At 43.0% G+C, this 20,896-nt stretch overlaps 1 protein-coding gene across 1 annotated transcript in view; it reads left to right on the forward strand.

The window, feature by feature from the left end:
* The window catches only part of LOC124545099 (poly [ADP-ribose] polymerase), a 107,057-nt gene that overhangs the window by 50,218 nt on the left and 35,943 nt on the right, over positions 1–20,896 (forward strand). Inside the window, exon 11 of the mRNA XM_047123911.1 lies at positions 7,694–7,895. Within this exon, the coding sequence (XP_046979867.1) occupies positions 7,694–7,895 (202 nt within the window). The remainder of the gene's footprint in view (positions 1–7,693; positions 7,896–20,896) is intronic.

The following is a 20,896-nucleotide window of genomic DNA, read 5'->3' on the forward strand; positions in this document are numbered from 1 at the left end:
GCCTACCAGGGAGGTATCGACGCAGACATGCGATCTGACCTTCAGCGCTATGGTCGTCCGTTCGGCCAGTGCTAAGATCGCCCGGTCAGTGTCTCCTCTTCCTCCCGTCACCCCTCTGACACAAGCACCTTCATCAGCTTCTGCCAAGACTAAGACCCAGAAGTCAGATGCACGGGCCTTCAAGAAGGAACTGTCCCATGAAGACTTCTTACGTACCCCGAACTCTCAGCCATCGACCAGTACTTCGACTAAACAACCTTCCAAGAAGGCTCATAGGAAGAAAAGTTCTCCTTCTCCACCACGGCGCGTTTCTTCTCCTGCGCCGCCCAGTGGTTGCCGCCCCAGGCCGTTATCCGTTTCGCCTGGCCGCACTGCTGGTAGCCGAGTATCTGGCCTTTCACCAGCGGAGGAAGCTCCCCTCCTGGCCATCTTAACATGGTGGCCGACGAACCTATTGAAAAAATGGATGATGACTCTCCGCCTATTGATCTACATCTGCATCTACATGATTACCCTGCAATTCACATTTAAGTGCTTGGCAGAGGGTTCATCGAACCACAATCATACTATCTCTCTACCATTCCACTCCCGAACAGTGCGTGGGGAAAAACGAACACGTAAACCTTTCTGTTCGAGCTCTGATTTCTCTTATTTTATTTTGATGATCATTCCTACCTATGTAGGTTGGGCTGAACAAAATATTTTCGCATTCGGAAGAGAAAGTTGGTGACTGAAATTTCGTAAATAGATCTCGCCACGACGAAAAACGTCTTTGGTTTAATGACTTCCAACGCAACTCGCGTATCATATCTGCCACACTCTCTCCCCTGTTACGTGATAATACAAAACGAGCTGCCCTTTTTTGCACCCTTTCAATGTCCTCTGTCAATCCCACCTGGTAAGGATCCCACACTGCGCAGCAATATTCTAACAGAGGACGAACATGTGTAGTGTAAGCTGTCTCTTTAGTGCACTTGTTGCATCTTCTAAGTGTCCTGCCAATGAAACACAACCTTTGGCTTGCCTTCCCCACAATATTATCTATGTGGTGTTTCCAACTGAAGTTGTTCGTAATTTTAACACCCAGGTACTTAGTTGAATTGACAGCCTTGCGAATTGTACTATTCATCAAGTAATCGAATTACGACAGATTTCTTTTGGAACTCATGTGAATCACCTCTCACTTTTCGTTATTTAGCGTCAACTGCCACACCATACAGCAATCTTTTCTAAATCGCTTTGCAACTGATACTGGTCTTCGGATGACCTTACTAGACGGTAAATTACAGCATCATCTGCGAACAACCTAAGAGAACTGCTCAGATTGTCACCCAGGTCATTTATATAGATCAGGAACAGCAGAGGTCCCAGGACGCTTCCCTGGGGAACATCTGATATCACTTCAGTTTTACTCGATGATATGCCGTCTACTACTACGAACTGCAACCTTCCTGACAGGAAATCACGAATCCAGTCGCACAACTGAGACGATACCCCATAGACCCGCAGCTTGATTAGAAGTCGCTTGTGAGGAACGGTGTCAAAAGCTTTCCGGAAATCTAGAAATACGGAATCAACCTGAGGTCCCCTGTCGATAGCGGCCATTACTTCGTGCGAATAAAGAGCTAGCTGCGTTGCACAAGAACAATGTTTTCTGAAACCATGCTGATTACGTATCAATAGATCGTTCCCTTCGAGGTGATTCATAATGTTTGAATACAGTACATGCTGCAAAACCCTACCGCAAACCAACGTCAACGATATAGGTCTGTAGTTCGGTGGATTACTCCTACTACCGTTCTTAAACACTGGTGCGACTTGCGCAATTTTCCAATCTGTAGGTACAGATCTATTGGTGAGTGAGCGGTTGTATATGATTGCTAAGTAGGGAGCTATTGTATCAGCGTAATCTGAAAGGAACCTAATCAGTATACAATCTGCACCTGAAGACTTGCCCGTATCAAGCGATTTGAGTTGCTTCGCAACCCCTAAGGTATCTACTTCTAAGAAACTCATGCTAGTAGCTGTTCATGTTTCAAATTCTAGAATATTCCATTCGTCTTCCCTGGTGAAGGAATTTTGGAAAACTGCGTTCAATAACTCCGCTTTAGCAGCACAGTCGTCAGTAACAGTACCGTCGGCGCTGCGCAGCGAAGGTATTGACTGTCTTGCCGCTTGTGTACTTTACATAAGACAGAATTTCTTTGGATTTTCTACCAAATTTCGAGACAGTTTCATTGTGGAACCTATTAAAGGCATCTTGCATTGAAGTCCGTGCCAAATTTCGCGCGTCTGCAAATTTTAGCCAATCTTCGGGATTTCGCGTTCTTCTGAACTTTGCATGCTTTTTCCGTTGCCTCTGCAACAGCGTTCGGACCTGTTTTGTGTACCATGGGGGATCAGTTCCATATCTTACCAATTTATGAGGTATGACTCTCTCAATTGCTGTTGCTACTATATTTTTGAATGTGAGCCACATCTCGTCTACATTTGCATAGTCAATTCGAAAGGAATGGTGATTGTCTCTTAGGAAGGCTTCTAGTGACACTTTATCCGCTTTTTTAAATAAAATTATTTTGTGTTTGTTTCTGGTGGATTTGGAAGAAAGGGTATTGAGCCTAGCTACGACGACCTTGTGATCACTAATCCCTGTATCAGTCATGATGCTCTCTATTAGCTCTGGACTGTTTGTGGCTAAGAGGTCAAGTGTGTTTTCGCAACCATTTACAATTCGTGTGGGTTCGTGGACTAACTGGTCTAAATAATTTTCGGAGAAAGCATTTAGGACAATCTCAGAAGATGTTTTCTGCCTACCACCAGTTTTGAACAAGTATTTTTGCCAACATATCGAGGGAAGGTGGAAGTCCCCCCCCAACACCTTATGAGTGGGGTATTTATTTGTTACGAGACTCAGATTTTCTCTGAACTGTTCAGCAACTATATCATCGGAGTCTGGGGGTCGCTAGAAGGGGCCAATTATTAACTTTGTTCTGTTGTTAAGTATAACGTCCACCCAGACCAATTCGCACGGAGTATCTACTTCGACTTCACTACAAGATAAACCACTACTGACAGACACAAACACTCCACCACCAATTCTGCCTAATCTATCTTTCCTGAACAACGTCTGAGACTTCGTAAAAATTTCTGCAGAACTTATTTCAGGCTATAGCCAGCTTTCTGTACCTATAACGATTTCAGCTTCTGTGCTTTCTATTAGCGCTTGAAGCTCAGGGACTTTCCCAGCACAACTACAACAATTTACAACTACAATTCCGACTGCTCCTTGATCCAAGCATGTCCTGTATTTGCCATGCACCTTTGAAATTGCAGCCCACCCCGTACTTTCCCTAGGCCCTCTAACCTAAAATACCGCCCAGTCCACGCCACACAGCCTCCGCTACACGTGTAGCTGCCAGCTGAGTGTAGTGACCTCCTGACCTATTCAGCAGAACCCGAAACCCCACCACCCTATGGCACATGTCAAGGAATCTGCAGCCCACACAGTCACAAAACCGTCTGAGCCTCTGATTCATACCCTTCACCCAGCTCTGCACTCAGTGGCAGCAGTGCTCGCTTGAAGCCAGGCCCTCAGCGGCCTTTGAGGTGACCCGTTCTTGCTTCTCCTTTTTCTTTTTTTTCTCACGATGGCACTTCTTTATTGGAATATTCGCGGCATTCGCTCCAACCGAGAGGACTTAAAGTTGCTGCTATGCTTGCACTGTCCGCTCGTAGTAGCTCTTCAGGAAACGAAGCTACGCCCATGCGATCGTATTGACTTGGCACACAATACCTCTGTGCGTTGACCTACCCCTGTGGCAGGTATTCCGGCTCATGGAGGGGTTATGTTGCTGGTCCGGGATGATATCTACTATGATCCCATCACATTGCACATTGATTTGCAGGCAGTTGCTGTCCGAATTACTCTCCCCAGTTTCACATTTTCCATGTGTACTGTTTTCACTCCATCGTCGTCTGCCGTTACTAGGACAGACATGATGCAAATTATTGCTCAGCTACCTGCAACATTTTTGTTGACTGGAGACTTGAATGTCTACCATCCCCTTTGGAGCTCTCCAACTTCCTGCCCGAGAGGCTCCCTGTTAGCAGACCTTTCCAACCACCTCAATCTTGTCTGCCTCAATACTGGTGCCCCTACTTTCTTTCGTACACAACTCACCCCTATTCCCATTTAGACCTCTCTATATGTACTACCCAACTTGCACGTCGGTTTGGGTGGTACACTCTTTCTGATACGTATTCGAGCGACCACTTCCCTTGTGTTATCCATCTCCTGCATTATACCCCATCTCCATGCTCAACTAGTTGGAACATCTCCAAAGCAGACTGGGGGGCTCTTCTCTTCCAGGGCTACATTTCAGGATCAAAACTTCACAAGCTGCGATAGTCAGGTCGCACACCTCACGGAAGTCATTCTCCTGCTGCTGAATATTCCATTCCTCATACTACTTCTCCACGTCGTGTACCGGTCCCCTGGTGGACCGCAGCATGTAGAGACGCTATACATGCTCATCGACGTGCTTTACGCACCTTTAAACGCCACCCTACGATGGCGAATTGTATTAATTATAAATGATTACATGTGCAGTGTCGTCGTGTTATTAAAGAAAGCCAGCTGGGCTGCTCTCACAATCTCCTTCACAGTTTTACTCCTTCTGTTGTCTGGGGGGTAGCCTGCGCCGGCTATCTGGCACTAAGGTCCACTCACCAGTTTCTGCCTTGACGGTCGCGAATGACGTCCTTGTGGCCTCTGAGGATGTCTCCAATGCCTTCGATGATTTTTCGCAGAGATTTTGAGCTTCGCTCATTACCGCCCTGCTTTCTTCCCCCGAAAACAGGCAGAGGAGGCAAGGCCACCTAATTCCCGCTCCTCAAATCATGAAAGTTATAATCCTCATTCACCATGCGGGAACTCGAAAGTGCACTTGCCCGGTCACGGTCCTCCACTCTGAGGCCTGATTCTATTCATATTCAGATGCTGAAGAACCTTTCTCCTGTTGGTAAAGTTTGTCTTCTTCTTACTTATAATTGCATCTGATTGAGGGTCATGTTCCCACATGCTGGTGCGAATCTATTGTTGTCCCGATTCCTAAGCCAGGGAAGGACAAGCACTTGCCTTCCAGTTATCGACCCATTTCCCTTACCAGCTGTGTCTGTAAGGCGATGGAACGAATGGTTAACTCTTGTTTGATTTGGCTGCTCGAATCTCAACGCCTACTTACCAATGTACAATGCTCTGCTGTTGACCATCTGGTTACCTTGTTGACCTTCATTATGAATAACTTCTTGCGGAAGCGCCAGATAGTGGCTGTGTTCTTTGATTTGGAGAAGGCTTAAGACACCTGTTGGAGGGCAGCCATTCTCCGCACCGTGCATACATGGGACCTTCGCAGTCGCCTCCCTCTTTTTATTTGTGCATTTTTAATGGAACGAAAGTTCAGGGTACGTGTGGGTTCTGTCCTGTCAGACGTCTTTCGCCAGGAGAATGGGGTGCCACAGGGCTCAGTTTTGAGTGTCGCTCTCTTTGCTATAGCCATCAATCCAATAATGGATTGCCTCCCAGCTGATGTATCAGGCTCCCTTTTTGTGGACGATTTTACTATCTACTGCAGAGTGCAGCATACATGTTTCCTGGAGCGCTGTCTTCAGCGTTGTCTTGAACGTCTTTAATCCTGGAGTGTCGCCAATGGTTTCCGTTTTTCTGCCGAGAAGACGGTCTGTATTAACTTCTGGCGCTACAAAGAGTTTCTCCCACCGTCCTTACATCTTGGTCCTGTTGCTCTCCCATTCGTGAAGACAACAAAATTTTTAGGTCTTACATTTGATGGGAAACTTAGCTGGGCTCCACATGTGTAATATCTGGCTGCCCGTTGTACCCATTCCCTGAATGCCCTCAGTGTTCTCAGCGGTACGTCATGGGGAGTGGATCGAACCGTCCTACTTCGCCTATATCGGTCGATCGTCCGCTCAAAGCTAGATTATGGGAGCTTTGTATACTCCTCTGCACGGCCGTCCATCTAACGCCGCCTCAACTCTATACAACATGGGGGTTTACGTCTTGCAATGAGAGCGTTCTATACTAGTCCCGTCGAGAGTCTTCATGCTGAAGCCAGTGAATTACCACTAACCTACCGGTGCGATATACTGCTTTGTCGGTATGCCTGTCGGCTATTATCAGGGCCCGACCACCCATCTTATAGTTCCTTTTTTGACAACTCTCTCGACTGTCAATACGGGTTGTATGTATCTGCCCTGCTACCCCCTGGAGTTCGCTTTCGGCGCCTCCTTCGGCAACTTAATTTTCCACTCCCTGCAACCTTTAGAATGGGCGAGAGCCAAGCGCCACCTTGGCTCCAGGCTCAGGTTCGCGTTCACCTTGACCTCAGCTCGCTCCCAAAGGAGGTTACCCCAGCTTCGGTATCCCGCTCGCAGTTTGTCGAACTTCGTTCGAAGTTCATTAATACGATCTTCATTTATACAGATGGCTCTAAGACCAATGACAGTGTCGGGTGTTCTTTTATTGTCGGGGCTCACAGTTTCAAATACTGGCTCCATGGCCATTGTTCGGTCTTCACAGCTGAGCTATTTGCCCTCTATCAGGCTGTTCTTTACATCCGCCGCCACCAATATTCTGCTTATGTCATCTGCTCTGATTCCCTGTCTAAGGACATTTGATATGCTGTTTTCTTTTAATCCCTTGCTGTTAATGTGCCTTTTATATTGTTGTCCTTTTTAGTTGCTGTTTTAACATTGTGCCTCGCAGCGCATTCATAATTTAGTCTGGGCATTAATGACTACTGTAGTTGTGTGCTCTAAAACCACAAAAAAAAATCGCAGCTTGCATTCATAACTTTCATACCATCTATGCCTTTCTCATATTTTCCAAACTCTAGTGGGTCTACATATTTGACTGAACTAGAACTCCTACACAAGGAGGGAAAGTGGAAGAGAGCTACTAGCAAAATAGAAGCTATGAAAGATGTACGATTTTTGTGTGGATAGTGTATGTAGTTGGTAACATGTTGCCCATAAAATTCAACTGTCCTGGTTTTAGTGTGTCTGCTCATTGTTCATTATTTACAGATTTTGTTTTATAATGTGTTTTCATGACTTCAAATATAGAGTAATCGTTTAGAGCACTTTACATTTTGTGACAACTGTAGTCCTGTCATTTTGTTTGTTTTGTTGTAGTTAGTTATTTTTCTTAATTGTACTGTCATTTCACCAGATGTATTTCTCTTTGATTTGCAAAGCACATCAGTGGTCACAGGGTAAACATTGTGAGTATTAATACTTCTAATATTAATTCTAACCACCAACGGTTAATACCTGTCGTGTTTATAACTTGACCACTGAGACTGCTTTGTCAATAAAAGTGAAATACTTCTTGGGGAAGAGCTTTCCAATCTGCAGAATCCCTTTAGTGGAAACAAATTGTAGCAAATATTCTTGAAATTTTGGGATTATTAATCACATTCCATTTATCTTAAATTTGAAGGTATTCCTGCAACTCATTAATTTGTTTTACACTAGGTAAAGGATTTTTTTAAGTATTGAGTATTGGTTGGGGTGCAACTTGTTTTTTCAAGTTGTGGATAACATTTATTTATTTTCATTCGTTGTAATGTCTTTGATAATGTTGTATTGTGACTTTGTTGAACTTGACATGTAGGCAGATTTGTCAAGAGTATGCCAACAAAGCAGCGTATGAAGTTGAAGGGTGGAGCAGTGGTAGACCCAGATTCAGGTCTGGAAGATGTTGCTGAAGTATACCAGAAGAATGGCACAGTCTACAATGCTGTTCTTGGTATAACTGATGTTCAAAGTGGGAAGAACTCATTCTACAAGTTACAAGTTCTCACCAGTGGCTCAAGGTATAATTTAGTGCAATTCACAGTTTTGAATATATAGATTAATTTGATATTGAAGACGTAATGCCTTATATTTAGTTTAAAAATAATCACAGGTCATCAAGCTAGTAGAAATTAACACACAAATACAATTCAATCCTCAAAGCTCTAGTGCCAAAACGTTGGAAGCTACTATAAAGGTACATATGAAATTTATTAGATTTCTTTTACACTTTCTTAAGAAACCTTTGGTTCCAAAAATTCATGTTTGCGTTTAGTCTTTGTTTAGTTTTGTCACTTGCAGTATGCCCATCTATTATTGTGTTATTTGTTGCTTTTTTGCTTCAGTTCAAAAAACTTTGTCAGTTTTAGTGAAATAAATGCTTCAGGGTTCTTGTTGCCTCAGATTTGTATTCAGTATCACACTATTGATGACTTCCTCCGTTGTCACCACCAGGAGAGTTCAGTAAACCTTTAGTTACTTGACCGAATCATGTCATGGAACGTCACTGTTGCAGAACTTCCATATGCTTTCAGGTATCATGTTGATGTCTAGGACAGAACAACATTGGTGGTGGTGCTGATTTCGTTAGATGCGAGTTGACTCATTATTTCCCTGTTGCCTTTCAGCATCAAGTGCCTGTTTCTGTGTACCATCAAGGGTGTAGCTTGTGTCCAGGTACATTGTCACTCACTGATCACAACAACCTTTGGCGACTGAATCCTGATAGGTGGATGCAAAGGGTAATAATTCTGTTTGTCAAATATAATCGTATTTTTGTTCATGGGGCCGTGTTTGGCAACAGCAGATTTATAGAAATCGTGTTACTCAATGTGGCGTTAGCGGTCAGTGCAGCTTTCTGAAATTGTTTGTATTGACTGCCCAAAGTAACTCCCAGTACATTCACAAGACATTTTATGAATTTCAGGAACACTGTGACTAAGACCTTCTGTTACTGGGTGCAGCATCTCTAATAATCTTGGTTGGTCAGAAACTGAATTGAACATCATGTCTATCCAGGACTCTTATTTTCTTTGTTGTAGCTCCAAAGAAACGAAGGAATGCTAGAAGCTAATGATCTTCTGATGACTGAATATCTATAGATACAGGAAAAATCATTTTACGGCCAATTTAAGTGGTAATTTAGGCAAAACTCGTGTTATTTTTTGGCAAAATATGGTGTTATTTTTTTGCCAGGTCCTGTGTTTTCTGTGCTAGATTTGGTGTTACAGTTTTCCCCAATTTCGCTGTTCTCCACTTTTTTGGCAAATTTGGTGTTACCATTTTTCTAAAATTCACAGTCTTCTTTTGTCAAATTTGTTTCTTACCATTTTCGGCATTGGTCAATTTTGGCGTTCTTTGCCAATTTCAGTTTTTCATGCCAATTTTGTTGCTTTTTGATCAAATTTGATTCCATTTGTTGCCAATTTCATTGTTTGTGTCAATTTTTATTTTTCTCTTCTTTGTATTATTTTTTGCCAAATTTGGTCATGCTCTTTAGCCGATTTCTGCTCTTTAGCCGATTTCTGCTCTTTAGCCGACTTCTGCTCTTTAGCCGACTTCTGCTCTTTAGCCGACTTCTGCTCTTTAGCCGACTTCTGCTCTTTAGCCGACTTCTGCTCTTTAGCCGACTTCTGCTCTTTAGCCGACTTCTGCTCTTTAGCCGACTTCTGCTCTATAGCCGACTTCTGCTCTATAGCCGACTTCTGCTCTATAGCCGACTTCTGCTCTATAGCCGACTTCTGCTCTATAGCCGACTTCTGCTCTATAGCCGAACTCTGAGTTTTGCCAATGCACTGCTATTTTTGCGAGTTTCAGTGTTATGTTTTGACAGATTTGGTGGTATTGTTTTGTCAAATTCCTTTGTTTTTGCCAAATTGTGTCTTTTTCCCTTGTACAGTACTAAATTTTTTCCAATTCTGGTGATTTTCTTGTGTCACTTTCAGTGTTAGCTTTGGTAGTGCATCGTAGTTACGTGGGAAATGATCATTCATTTTAAAATTATACATGATCCTCAAGCTTACGAAAATAAGGTGTCAAAATGCAATCTCGGCATTCATTAACTAGCAGTTGTGAAAATCGGCATACTACTGTCATCAGTTTTATAAGAAAATATTTATATGTGAAAATGTAGAATTTCTGTATTTTGTAAAAATTACGAATTACAAAATGTTTTCTTACAAATAACCAATTTTGCATTATTTTTCTTATTATCATTTTCGGGAAGTGTACCTATCCCCAAGGTGTATCTGTTCTGTAGTCAGTTCAATTTCCATCCACCTAAGAAAATTGTAGAGGTATTTGTATAACACTTACATTCTATAACCTGACTATGAAATATGAATTTTCATTGTTTCACTTTTTTACACATAACATCCTACTTAATGGATTTTAGTTTCCAGTAAGGACTTTCCTTGTTGCCAGAGAGTGCTAATATGACCATTTAATGTTTAAGTTTCCCAGCTCTTTCTGACCATTCTGGTTGAAATTTTAAATTGAGAACCCACCCACGGAATTAAAAAAAATTTAGCAAATGTTCCCCATTTGCAAATACCAGCTTTTGAAGAAATACACCTATATTTCCTTCTCTAACTTTCTCTGTAGATCAACATGGTATCGTCATTGTTAATCAATAGAATTTTGCACTACAAATGCCTCTAGCAGAAATCCACCAGAAACTACAATTCTCCCACAAAATTCACTTTATTATTCACAAATTTTACAAACTATGTTGTGAATCTTATTGAAAGACTTCTTTTGAAGGAAATGGACTAGACTTGAAAAACTTCAGTTGACCCTGTCTTTATTTACTGTTTGGGAGGTGCTACATGCAGGTGCCGTCTTGGACAGTTGCATGTTTTGGGCAGTTGCATGCCCAAACCTCCAGGTGTCAGATTAATACGAAACAACTCGATAAAGTAGCAATGGAAACTCTGATTTAGGTTGTATTATGTGCTATCATCCAGCAGAACGTACTAGGGGTCTTGAGTTCAAACCCCATTGATCAGTTTAATTTTTTTTAAATTTTTTTTCATGTATAAAAATGTTATATGGGACAACATATTTTACTTGCAAAAGCACTGTTTGAAGTTAACAGCAATGTTCTCTTGGCAGTCTGCTTTCGCTTCATTTCTTTGACAGTAATAAACCTATATAGTACATTTGTAGTTTCACTTAATATGCAATCAGAACAGGAAAATAAAGACACAATGGGATCACATATGCAGTAGTAGTAGTACACATAATAAAACTATAACAATGAAAATAATGTAAACAGATAGATAAAAATAATCTACTCACCAAGTGACAGCAGGGGAAACACACACACACACACACACACACACACACACACACACACACACTCTCTCTCTCTCTCTCTCTCTCTCTCTCTCTCTCTCTCTCTCTCTGCTTGTACATTCTGAAGAAATGAAGATCAAATAGTTGACAAATGGATGTTGTGTTTACTGGAATTATGTGAATTGTGATTTTGTCTTCTGGTAGGTTATTTTGTGTGTGCAGGTCATGAACAACACAAGCATTTTTGTGGGGCCCATAAGATTCCAGTATTAGCAGAAGTTTCTCTCCACTGATGTGTTCCACTACCGCTTCTTATAGAAATATCCTGAACAGTTCTTTAGTCATTTTACTGGAGGGTTGAGAATGGACAATTAAATTCGGTGCTGGAACATATAATGATGTATGCAAGTACTCCAAGAACAAGAATCTTGAAGGACAACAAACAGCTTTGGGGCAAGTTCGCCAGTCTGTGAAAGCAGTGGAATAATTGTGTGCTTATGGGTTGTCGTATGAACCGACTGTACAACCCGTACAATATCTTTAGAACATGTAGTTGCAAGAGTGTGGTCCTCAGTCATCTCCTTGTTGAATCCACTTCCGTTGCTGTTGTAGGTGTTTGCATCTGTGTAAGCTGTCATGAGTGCACGAGTTACTTGTTGTCAGTCCTCTAACGTTTTCTGAATTTCGCTGTAACAAATATTTGACTTTACAGCTTACAATGTTGTTCTTACCCTTCCAGTGCAACAGACAACTGTTACTGTTGTCAAATCTTGGGATATTTAGCTATCTTGCATTTGTTTTTGTCCACAATTTAAAGTCTGCATCGTAAACACATCAATCTTCCTGGTGACTGTATTTGAAGGTCTCCATAACATGCATTGTAATATGTTCGTACTTCTTCAGACGTTAACTCTCCACTTTCCTGTTGCCATTTCCATTCATACAACATACACAAATCAGGACATCTAGTGTGAAATCTGTTTTTAATTACAGAGATTGTGTGATTTGCAAATGTTTTGGTTGGCTTTAGCTGCTTTTGGACAAAGCCAATATTTCTCCATCTACATCCATACTCCGCAAGCCACCTGACGGTGTGTGGCGGAGGGTACCCTGAGTACCTCTATCGGTTCTCCCTTCTATTCCAGTCTCGTATTATTCGTGGAAAGAAGGATTGTCGGTATGCTTCTGTGTGGGCTCTAATCTCTCTGATTTTATCCTCATGGTCTCTTCGCGAGATATACGTAGGAGGGAGCAATATACTGCTTGACTCTTCAGTGAAGGTATGTTCTCGAAACTTTAACAAAAGCCCGTACCGAGCTACTGAGCGTCTCTCCTGCAGAGTCTTCCACTGGAGTTTATCTGTCATCTCCGTAACGCTTTCGCGATTACTAAATGATCCTGTAACAAAGCGCGCTGCTCTCCGTTGGATCTTCTCTCTCTCTTCTATCAACCCTATCTGTTACGGATCCCACACTGCTGAGCAGTATTCAAGCAGTGGGCGAACAAGTGTACTGTAACCTACTTCCTTTGTTTTCAGATTGCATCTCCTTAGGATTCTTCCAATGAATCTGTCTGGCATCTGCTATACTGACAATCAACTTTATATGATCATTCCATTTTAAATCACTCCTAATGCATACTCCCAGATAATTTACGGAATTAACTGCTTCCAGTTGCTGACCTCCTATTTTGTAGCTAAATGATAAGGGAACTATCTTTCCATGTATTCGCAGCACATTACACTTGTCTACATTGAGATTCAATTGCCTTCTGTGGTATTTTATCATTTCCATCGCTTGAGGGGCCCTTCTGGCGATGATATCGCAGGCATCGACTCTAACCCTTTCGCTCGCTCACAAACTAACGATTCTGCTCCACCTGATGTGCACTCATTTTTATCTGCTGTTTCCTCTTTGATGACAGTCAATGCATTCCTCTGATCAATTACGTCCAGTAGGAATGCTGCATGCTTTCTCTCATCTTCAGTTATTTCCATTGTTGTACATACACAAGTCACTATGCAACAGTTCAATAAGAATGTCAATAACATTCCACAGATTCATGTCGCACAACAGCAGTACCTGTAGCATGCAGGCTAGATAGCAACTGCAGACCCATTTGTCTTTGCATGCACAATTAAAAGTTTCTAGCCACAACACACACTTCTGATGTACGCTGGTCCTGATGTCTTCAGGCAGTTGTTGTTGTTGTTGTTAATATGTCTGCACCTGTGATGCAGTAGTTCCTTTATTCTGCTGTTCCAATTGTTTGTTTACTCTGTGAAACTATAAATGCACTAGCACGAGTTGTGTCTGTACTGTTGCATATGTCCAACAGGACACCATACCTATCTATATAAAAGTACTCAATAGGTTTGCCACTTTCAACCAATTGAGCAAAAGCGAACTGTCAAAAGAACATTGTTACAATCCCTGAAAAGTCCTTTTACATATAACAGTTTCACGTTTAAACAGTTAACAAATTAAGCAGAGGGGTTTGAACACAGTACCTTTGGTACAATGACCTAACACTCTGCCAACTCACCCACGAAATCTGCAAAACAATCACTCACAAATATACATTTCTGGTATTACTTTAAATTACCATTTTGTGCATGTTCTACTGAATGATAGCACATAGCACAAACTAAATCTGTTTTGGTTGATACTCTATCAATATACATTGTGTGGTACCAGTCTGATGTGGAGATTTGGTGTCAGTGCCAAGTAAGTCGACTGAGTGCACCATAGGTTGTCACATCTTAACTAACTCTTCTTTAGATCTAATTCGTCATTCTGCATCCGGTTTCTTACTTTTGATTACCATTAGCAATACTTTTTACTGAAATTACTTGCAAAATCTGAAAAATGCTCTAACACAAAAATAAATATTCATTCCCAACTTCTGATACCAGACCAGCATTCTACATTGAATTGTACTTCTTTTGACCCATCTCTCAATTCTGTTGAGTTAATATAACAGAAGTTATTAATTTCTTAATATACTCTGTCACTCCTAAACAGATTGTGATTGTTGTAAGAGGTCACCATGGGCTCACCTGTTTCATCTTGAGAAGACCTTTGATCTGATAGCTTCTGTAGCTGTGGCACTTCATGCATTTGCTACTGTGGCTTTGTTTTTTTAATATCCATTAGGTAGAGTTGCTTGGTTTAGCCACACACACACACACACACACACACACACACACAAAGCACACAGTGTGCTTCCTGTGAAACTCTTCCACCTCCTGATATCGGTGATCTGTTACTTCAACAAACAAGTTTGTTGGAAAATAATTTTGGACAGATTCTTAACCAGTATTATATGCAGGCCCAACAGAAAGACACCACTTCTGCCATCTGAACACTGCTTAGCACACACTGACCACACATCCCTTTTCTCTCAGACTGATGAGTGTACTCACAAGCATGATTTTACTCAATGCTCAAGAAGCTATATTGTCACATGTTCTACTTCAGCATATATATATATATATATATATATATATATATATATATATATATATATATATATATATATATATATATATATATATATATATAACAATTACGTTTGTTATTGTCACTGTTGCATTTCGAAATCTTTTCTGTCGTCTTATTTTCCTCTTTCTGTTTTTGCCAGTAGTTTCACTTTGTATTCACCTTCTCCTTTTTACCGTAATCTGCTATACTATTTTATCCCGCCTATATATATACTCAATAATACGTAACCCACTTCCAAACCATAACCAAAAAAATTTTTTGCCGCTTTCAGCACTACCGCCGCTATAATATCCACCGTTTCTAGTTCACAAACAGCTCCTTTCACCTTTTAAACAACCATTTCGGCCAGTTCTAATAACTTTCGCTTTATTTCCATTTCCGTTTTTCCCACACCACTGATCATTTTTAGCCGCTTCCCACAGGTTTTAACGCGATTATTTCTTCGTCAGACAATTGTTAGTCTCATTTTCATAATCTGCCACCACAATACCACTCCTTTTAATATACTACACGCAGTTTTTTCGAAATTTTCCCGAATTTCTGCGTCCTTTAACGTGTTTTGGCGGCAACACAACCACCTAACCTTTATGCACATCGTTGTCTACCAACCCAAGTCCAACATAGCCCAGCTGTAACCAACACCTTTTCGCCTTTTTTCATTCCAGATCTCCTGTTTCTTTCCGGTTCACCTTTATCTCTCCCCATATATTTTTATTTTCGTTTCACCTCATGTTAACACTTTCCACCTTCTAATACCATGTCACCCTCACAACACCCCCACAATGACCCCATTAAGTTTTATTTACATTCCCTCCGCAAACATGCCTTCGCCCTAGCCAGATTACACTCCCATATTCTATTTTCTCAGGCTTGTCTGACATTTGGCATCACCCCCAAAGGCCTCACACTTAAAGTTCCCATCTCTGGCTGCAACCCTTCCTTCCATCAGTCCCTATACCAGTTCCAAACTGAACAATCCATTGCCCTCACCCACCTAATCCTTCACCTACACATCAACTCAGCCAATGAACACACCCGTGAACTCCTATCCTTAATAAAAGTCCTTAATCTTTCCTCTCCCACATCCACACCAGCTGTCCAGAGCATCCTCCTACAGGCCAACCGTAAATTAGAACAGCATGCCACCCTCCACCTCAAAAAACTATCCAATCTCCTGGTTTCCCACCTCCGGAAAGGCAACTCACTCACCCTTCACAACCTTTCCAGCAAACCTCAACCTCCTCTCATTGCACACAAACCCAGTCTCTCCCATCTACTCAATCTCCCACTTCCAGCTCCACTCCCTCCAAAACCTCAAAATTCCGATCAACACAATCTGGAACCACAACACCCTAATTCAGTAGTTAACCTTTCCTCCAAACCTCTCTCCCAATCCGAAACCTCTGTCCTATCCAAAGGCCTCACCTTCAGCCCCACTCCCAGATTCAACCAAACAGCCCTCGTCAAAGATTTACTGTCCTACACTCGTACTCTCTGCTGGAAGTATCACTTTGCCACGAAGAAAAATGATCCTAATCCTACTCCTAATGATCCGACTCCTCAAGACACCATCCAAATTGAACCCTGCCTGGAACAGTTCCGTCCTCCGTCACAGCGGGACCCACCTCCTCTTCCTCAAAATCACCCTCTCCAAACCTTCCAGGAATTTCTGACTTCCAGCCTTGCATCTCAATCCTTCTTAAAAAACCTTAATCCTACACCCAACATCACCACTGCTGAAGCCCAGGCTATCCGTGATCTGAAGGCTGACCGATCCATCGTCATTCTTCCGGCGGACAAGGGTTCCACGACCGTGGTACTTGATCGTCGGGAGTATGTGGCTGAGGGACTGCGTCAGCTTTCAGACAACACCACATACAAAGTTTGCCAAGGTAACCCCATTCCCGAGGTCCAGGCGGAGCTTCAAGGAATCCTCAGAACCTTAGGCCCCCTGCAAAACCTTTCACCTGACTCCATCAACCTCCTGACCCCACCGACACCCCGCACCCCTACCTTCTACCTTCTTCCTAAAATCCACAAACCCAATCATCCCGGCCGCCCCATTGTAGCTGGTTACCAAGCCCCCACAGAACGTATCTCTGCCTACGTAGATCAACACCTTCAACCCATTACATGCAGTCTCCCATCCTTCATCAAGGACACCAACCACTTCCTTGAACGCCTGGAATCCTTACCCAATCTGTTACCCCCGGAAACCATCCTTGTAACCATTGATGCCACGTCCTTATACACAAATATTCCGCACGTCCAGGGCCTCGCTGCGATGGAGCATTTCCTTTCACGCCGATCACCTGCCACCCTACCTAAAGCCTCTTTCCTCATCACCTTAGCCAGCTTCATCCTGACCCACAACTTCTTCACTTTTGAAGGCCAGACATACCAACAATTAAAGGGAACAGCCATGGGTACCAGGATGGCCCCCTCGTACGCCAACCTATTCATGGGTCACTTAGAGGAAGCCTTCTTGGTTACCCAAGTCTGCCAACCCAAAGTTTGGTACAGATTTATTGATGACATCTTCATGATCTGGACTCACAGTGAAGAAGAACTCCAGAATTTCCTCTCCAACCTCAACTCCTTTGGTTCCATCAGTTTCACCTGGTTCTACTCCAAATCCCATGCCACTTTCCTTGACGTTGACCTCCACCTGTCCAATGGCCAACTTCACACGTCCGTCCACATCAAACCCACCAACAAGCAACAGTACCTCCATTATGACAGCTGCCACCCATTCCACATCAAACGGTCCCTTCCCTACAGCCTAGGTCTTCGTGGCAAACGAATCTGCTCCAGTCCGGAATCCCTGAATCATTACACCAACAACCTGAAAACAGCTTTCGCATCCCGCAACTACCCTCCCGACCTGGTACAGAAGCAAATAACCAGAGCCACTTCCTCGTCCCCTCAAACCCAGAATCCCCCACAGAAGAACCACAAAAGTGCCCCACTTGTGACAGGATACTTTCCGGGACTGGACCAGACTCTGAATGTGGCTCTCCAGCAGGGATACGACTTCCTCAAATCCTGCCCTGAAATGAGATCCATCCTTCATGAAATCCTCCCCACTCCGCCAAGAGTGTCTTTCCGCCGTCCACCTAACCTTCGTAACCTGTTAGTTCATCCCTATGAAATCCCCAAACCACCTTCCCTACCCTCTGGCTCCTATCCTTGTAACCGCCCCCGATGCAAAACCTGTCCCATGCACCCTCCCACCACCACCTACTCCAGTCCTGTAACCCGGAAGGTGTACACGATCAAAGGCAGAGCCACGTGTGAAAGCACCCACGTGATTTACCAACTGACCTGCCTACACTGTGACGCATTCTATGTGGGAATGACCAGCAACAAACTGTCCATTCGCATGAATGGACACAGGCAGACAGTGTTTGTTGGTAATGAGGATCACCCTGTGGCTAAACATGCCTTGGTGCACGGCCAGCACATCTTGGCACAGTGTTACACCGTCCGGGTTATCTGGATACTTCCCACCAACACCAACCTGTCCGAACTCCGGAGATGGGAACTTGCCCTTCAGTATATCCTCTCTTCTCGTCATCCGCCAGGCCTCAATCTCCGCTAATTTCCAGTTGCTGCCACTCATACCTCACCTGTCTTTCAACAACTTCTTTGCCTCTACACTTCTGCCTCGACTGACATCTCTGCCCAAACTCTTTGTCTTTAAATATGTCTGCTTGTGTCTGTATGTGTGGATGGATATGTGCATGTGTGCGAGTGTATACCTGTCCTTTTTTCCCCCTAAGGTAAGTCTTTCCGCTCCCGGGATTGGAATGACTCCTTACCCTCTCCTTTAAAACCCACTTCCTTTCGTCTTCCCCTCTCCTTCCCTCTTTCCTGATGAGGCAACAATTTGTTGCGAAAGCTTGAATTTTGTGTGTATGTTTGTGTTTGTTTGTGTGTCTATCGACCTGCCAGCGTTTTTGTTCGGTAAGTCACCTCATCTTTGTTTTTTATATATATATATATATATATATATACGAGGGTTGCCCAGTAAATAATGCCCCATATTTTTTTTCTCCAGAAGTATTTATTCCACAACAATCAAATTTACATATGTGAAAGACTGGTGTTTTGTCTACTTGCTTTATTTTTCCACATAATCTCCTTCAAGTTCGACGGCCTTTTTCCAGCGAGACACAAGAGCGTGTATTCCCTCCCGGTAAAAATCTGTACTCTGCCTACGGAGCCAGGTTGTCACTTCGTGAATCACTTCTTCGTCATCGGCAAAACGTCTTCCACGAATGAAATTCTTCATTGGCCCAAACAAGTGAAAGTCTGAAGGAGCCAAATCGGGGCTGTAGGGTGGATGGGGTAACACTATCCAACCCACTTTCGCGATGTGTTCACAAGTCCTCAAACTTGTGTGAGGACGAGCGTTATCATGCTGAATCAAAACATCCTGTGGGTTAACATGGCGCCGGAAGCGCTGCTTAAGTTTGTCTAATGTTTTGACATAAGCCTCTGTCGAGTCGTAATGCGTCGATCCCGTCGAATGAGAACATCAGCCCGCTGCAACATGTCAGGCGTGACAGCCGTGGGAGGCCTTCCCGACCGCGGCAAATCTCGGAGCTCCGCAGCACCGCCCTCTGATGCTTTCACCCTCTGTGCCCAGCGACCAACAGTACTCCTATCGACTGCAGATGTTCCGTAGACTTTGCACAAGCGTTTATGAATATTGTCCACGGTTTCTTCCTCTGCTACGAGAAATTCAATCACTGCACGTTGTTTATAACGGATGTCACCTGCAGACGCCATTTTAGAGCATTCCTACACCACCGCTCTCTGTCGGAGGAAATTGAAACTTTGCGTACACACGCGGGAAACTTCAAATAACTCGCACCTAAAGTGTCACATTTCTAATATTTTTTATTTCGGAGAAAAAAAATATGGGGCATTATTTATTGGGCAACCCTCGTATATAATGGAAGGAAACATTCCACGTGGGAAAAATTATATATAAAAACAAAGATGAGGTGACTTACCGAACAAAAGCGCTGGCAGGTCGATAGACACACAAACATACACACAAAATTCAAGCTTTCGCAACAAACTGTTGCCTCATCAGGAAAGAGGGAAGGAGAGGGGAAGACGAAAGGAAGTGGGTTTTAAAGGAGAGGGTAAGGAGTCATTCCAATCCCGGGAGCGGAAAGACTTACCTTAGGGGGGAAAAAGGACAGGTATACACTCGCACACATGCACATATCCATCCACACATACAGACACAAGCAGACATATTTAAAGACAAAGAGTTTAGGCAGAGATCTCTGTCCTTTTTTCCCCCTAAGGTAAGTCTTTCCGCTCCCGGGATTGGAATGACTCCTTACCCTCTCCTTTAAAACCCACTTCCTTCTTTGTTTGTTGCGAAAGCTTGAATTTTGTGTGTATGTTTGTGTTTGTTTGTGTGTCTATCGACCTGCCAGCGCTTTTGTTTGGCAAGTTTCATCATCTTTCTTATATATATATATATATATATATATATATATATATATATATATATATATATATATAATGGAAGGAAACATTCCACGTGGGAAAAATTATATATAAAAACAAAGATGAGGTGACTTACCGAACAAAAGCGCTGGCAGGTCGATAGACACACAAACAAACACAAACACACACACAAAATTCAAGCTTTCGCAACAAACTGTTGCCTCATCAGGAAAGAGGGAAGGAGAGGGGAAGACGAAAGGAAGTGGGTTTTAAGGGAGAGGGTAAGGAGTCATTCCAATCCCGGGAGCGGAAAGACTTACCTTAGGGGAAAAAAGGACAGGTATACACTCGCACACACGCACATATCCATCCACACATACAGACACAAGCAGACACACAAACATACACACAAAATTCAAGCTTTCGCAACAAACAAAGAAGGAAGTGGGTTTTAAAGGAGAGGGTAAGGAGTCATTCCAATCCCGGGAGCGGAAAGACTTACCTTAGGGGGAAAAAAGGACAGAGATCTCTGCCTAAACTCTTTGTCTTTAAATATGTCTGCTTGTGTCTGTATGTGTGGATGGATATGTGCGTGTGTGCGAGTGTATACCTGTCCTTTTTTCCCCCTAAGGTAAGTCTTTCCGCTCCCGGGATTGGAATGACTCCTTACCCTCTCCCTTAAAACCCACTTCCTTTCGTCTTCCCCTCTCCTTCCCTCTTTCCTGATGAGGCAACAGTTTGTTGCGAAAGCT

This window comes from Schistocerca americana, chromosome 8 (assembly GCF_021461395.2).
Source record: "Schistocerca americana isolate TAMUIC-IGC-003095 chromosome 8, iqSchAmer2.1, whole genome shotgun sequence".
Lineage (NCBI taxonomy): Eukaryota > Metazoa > Arthropoda > Insecta > Orthoptera > Acrididae > Schistocerca > Schistocerca americana.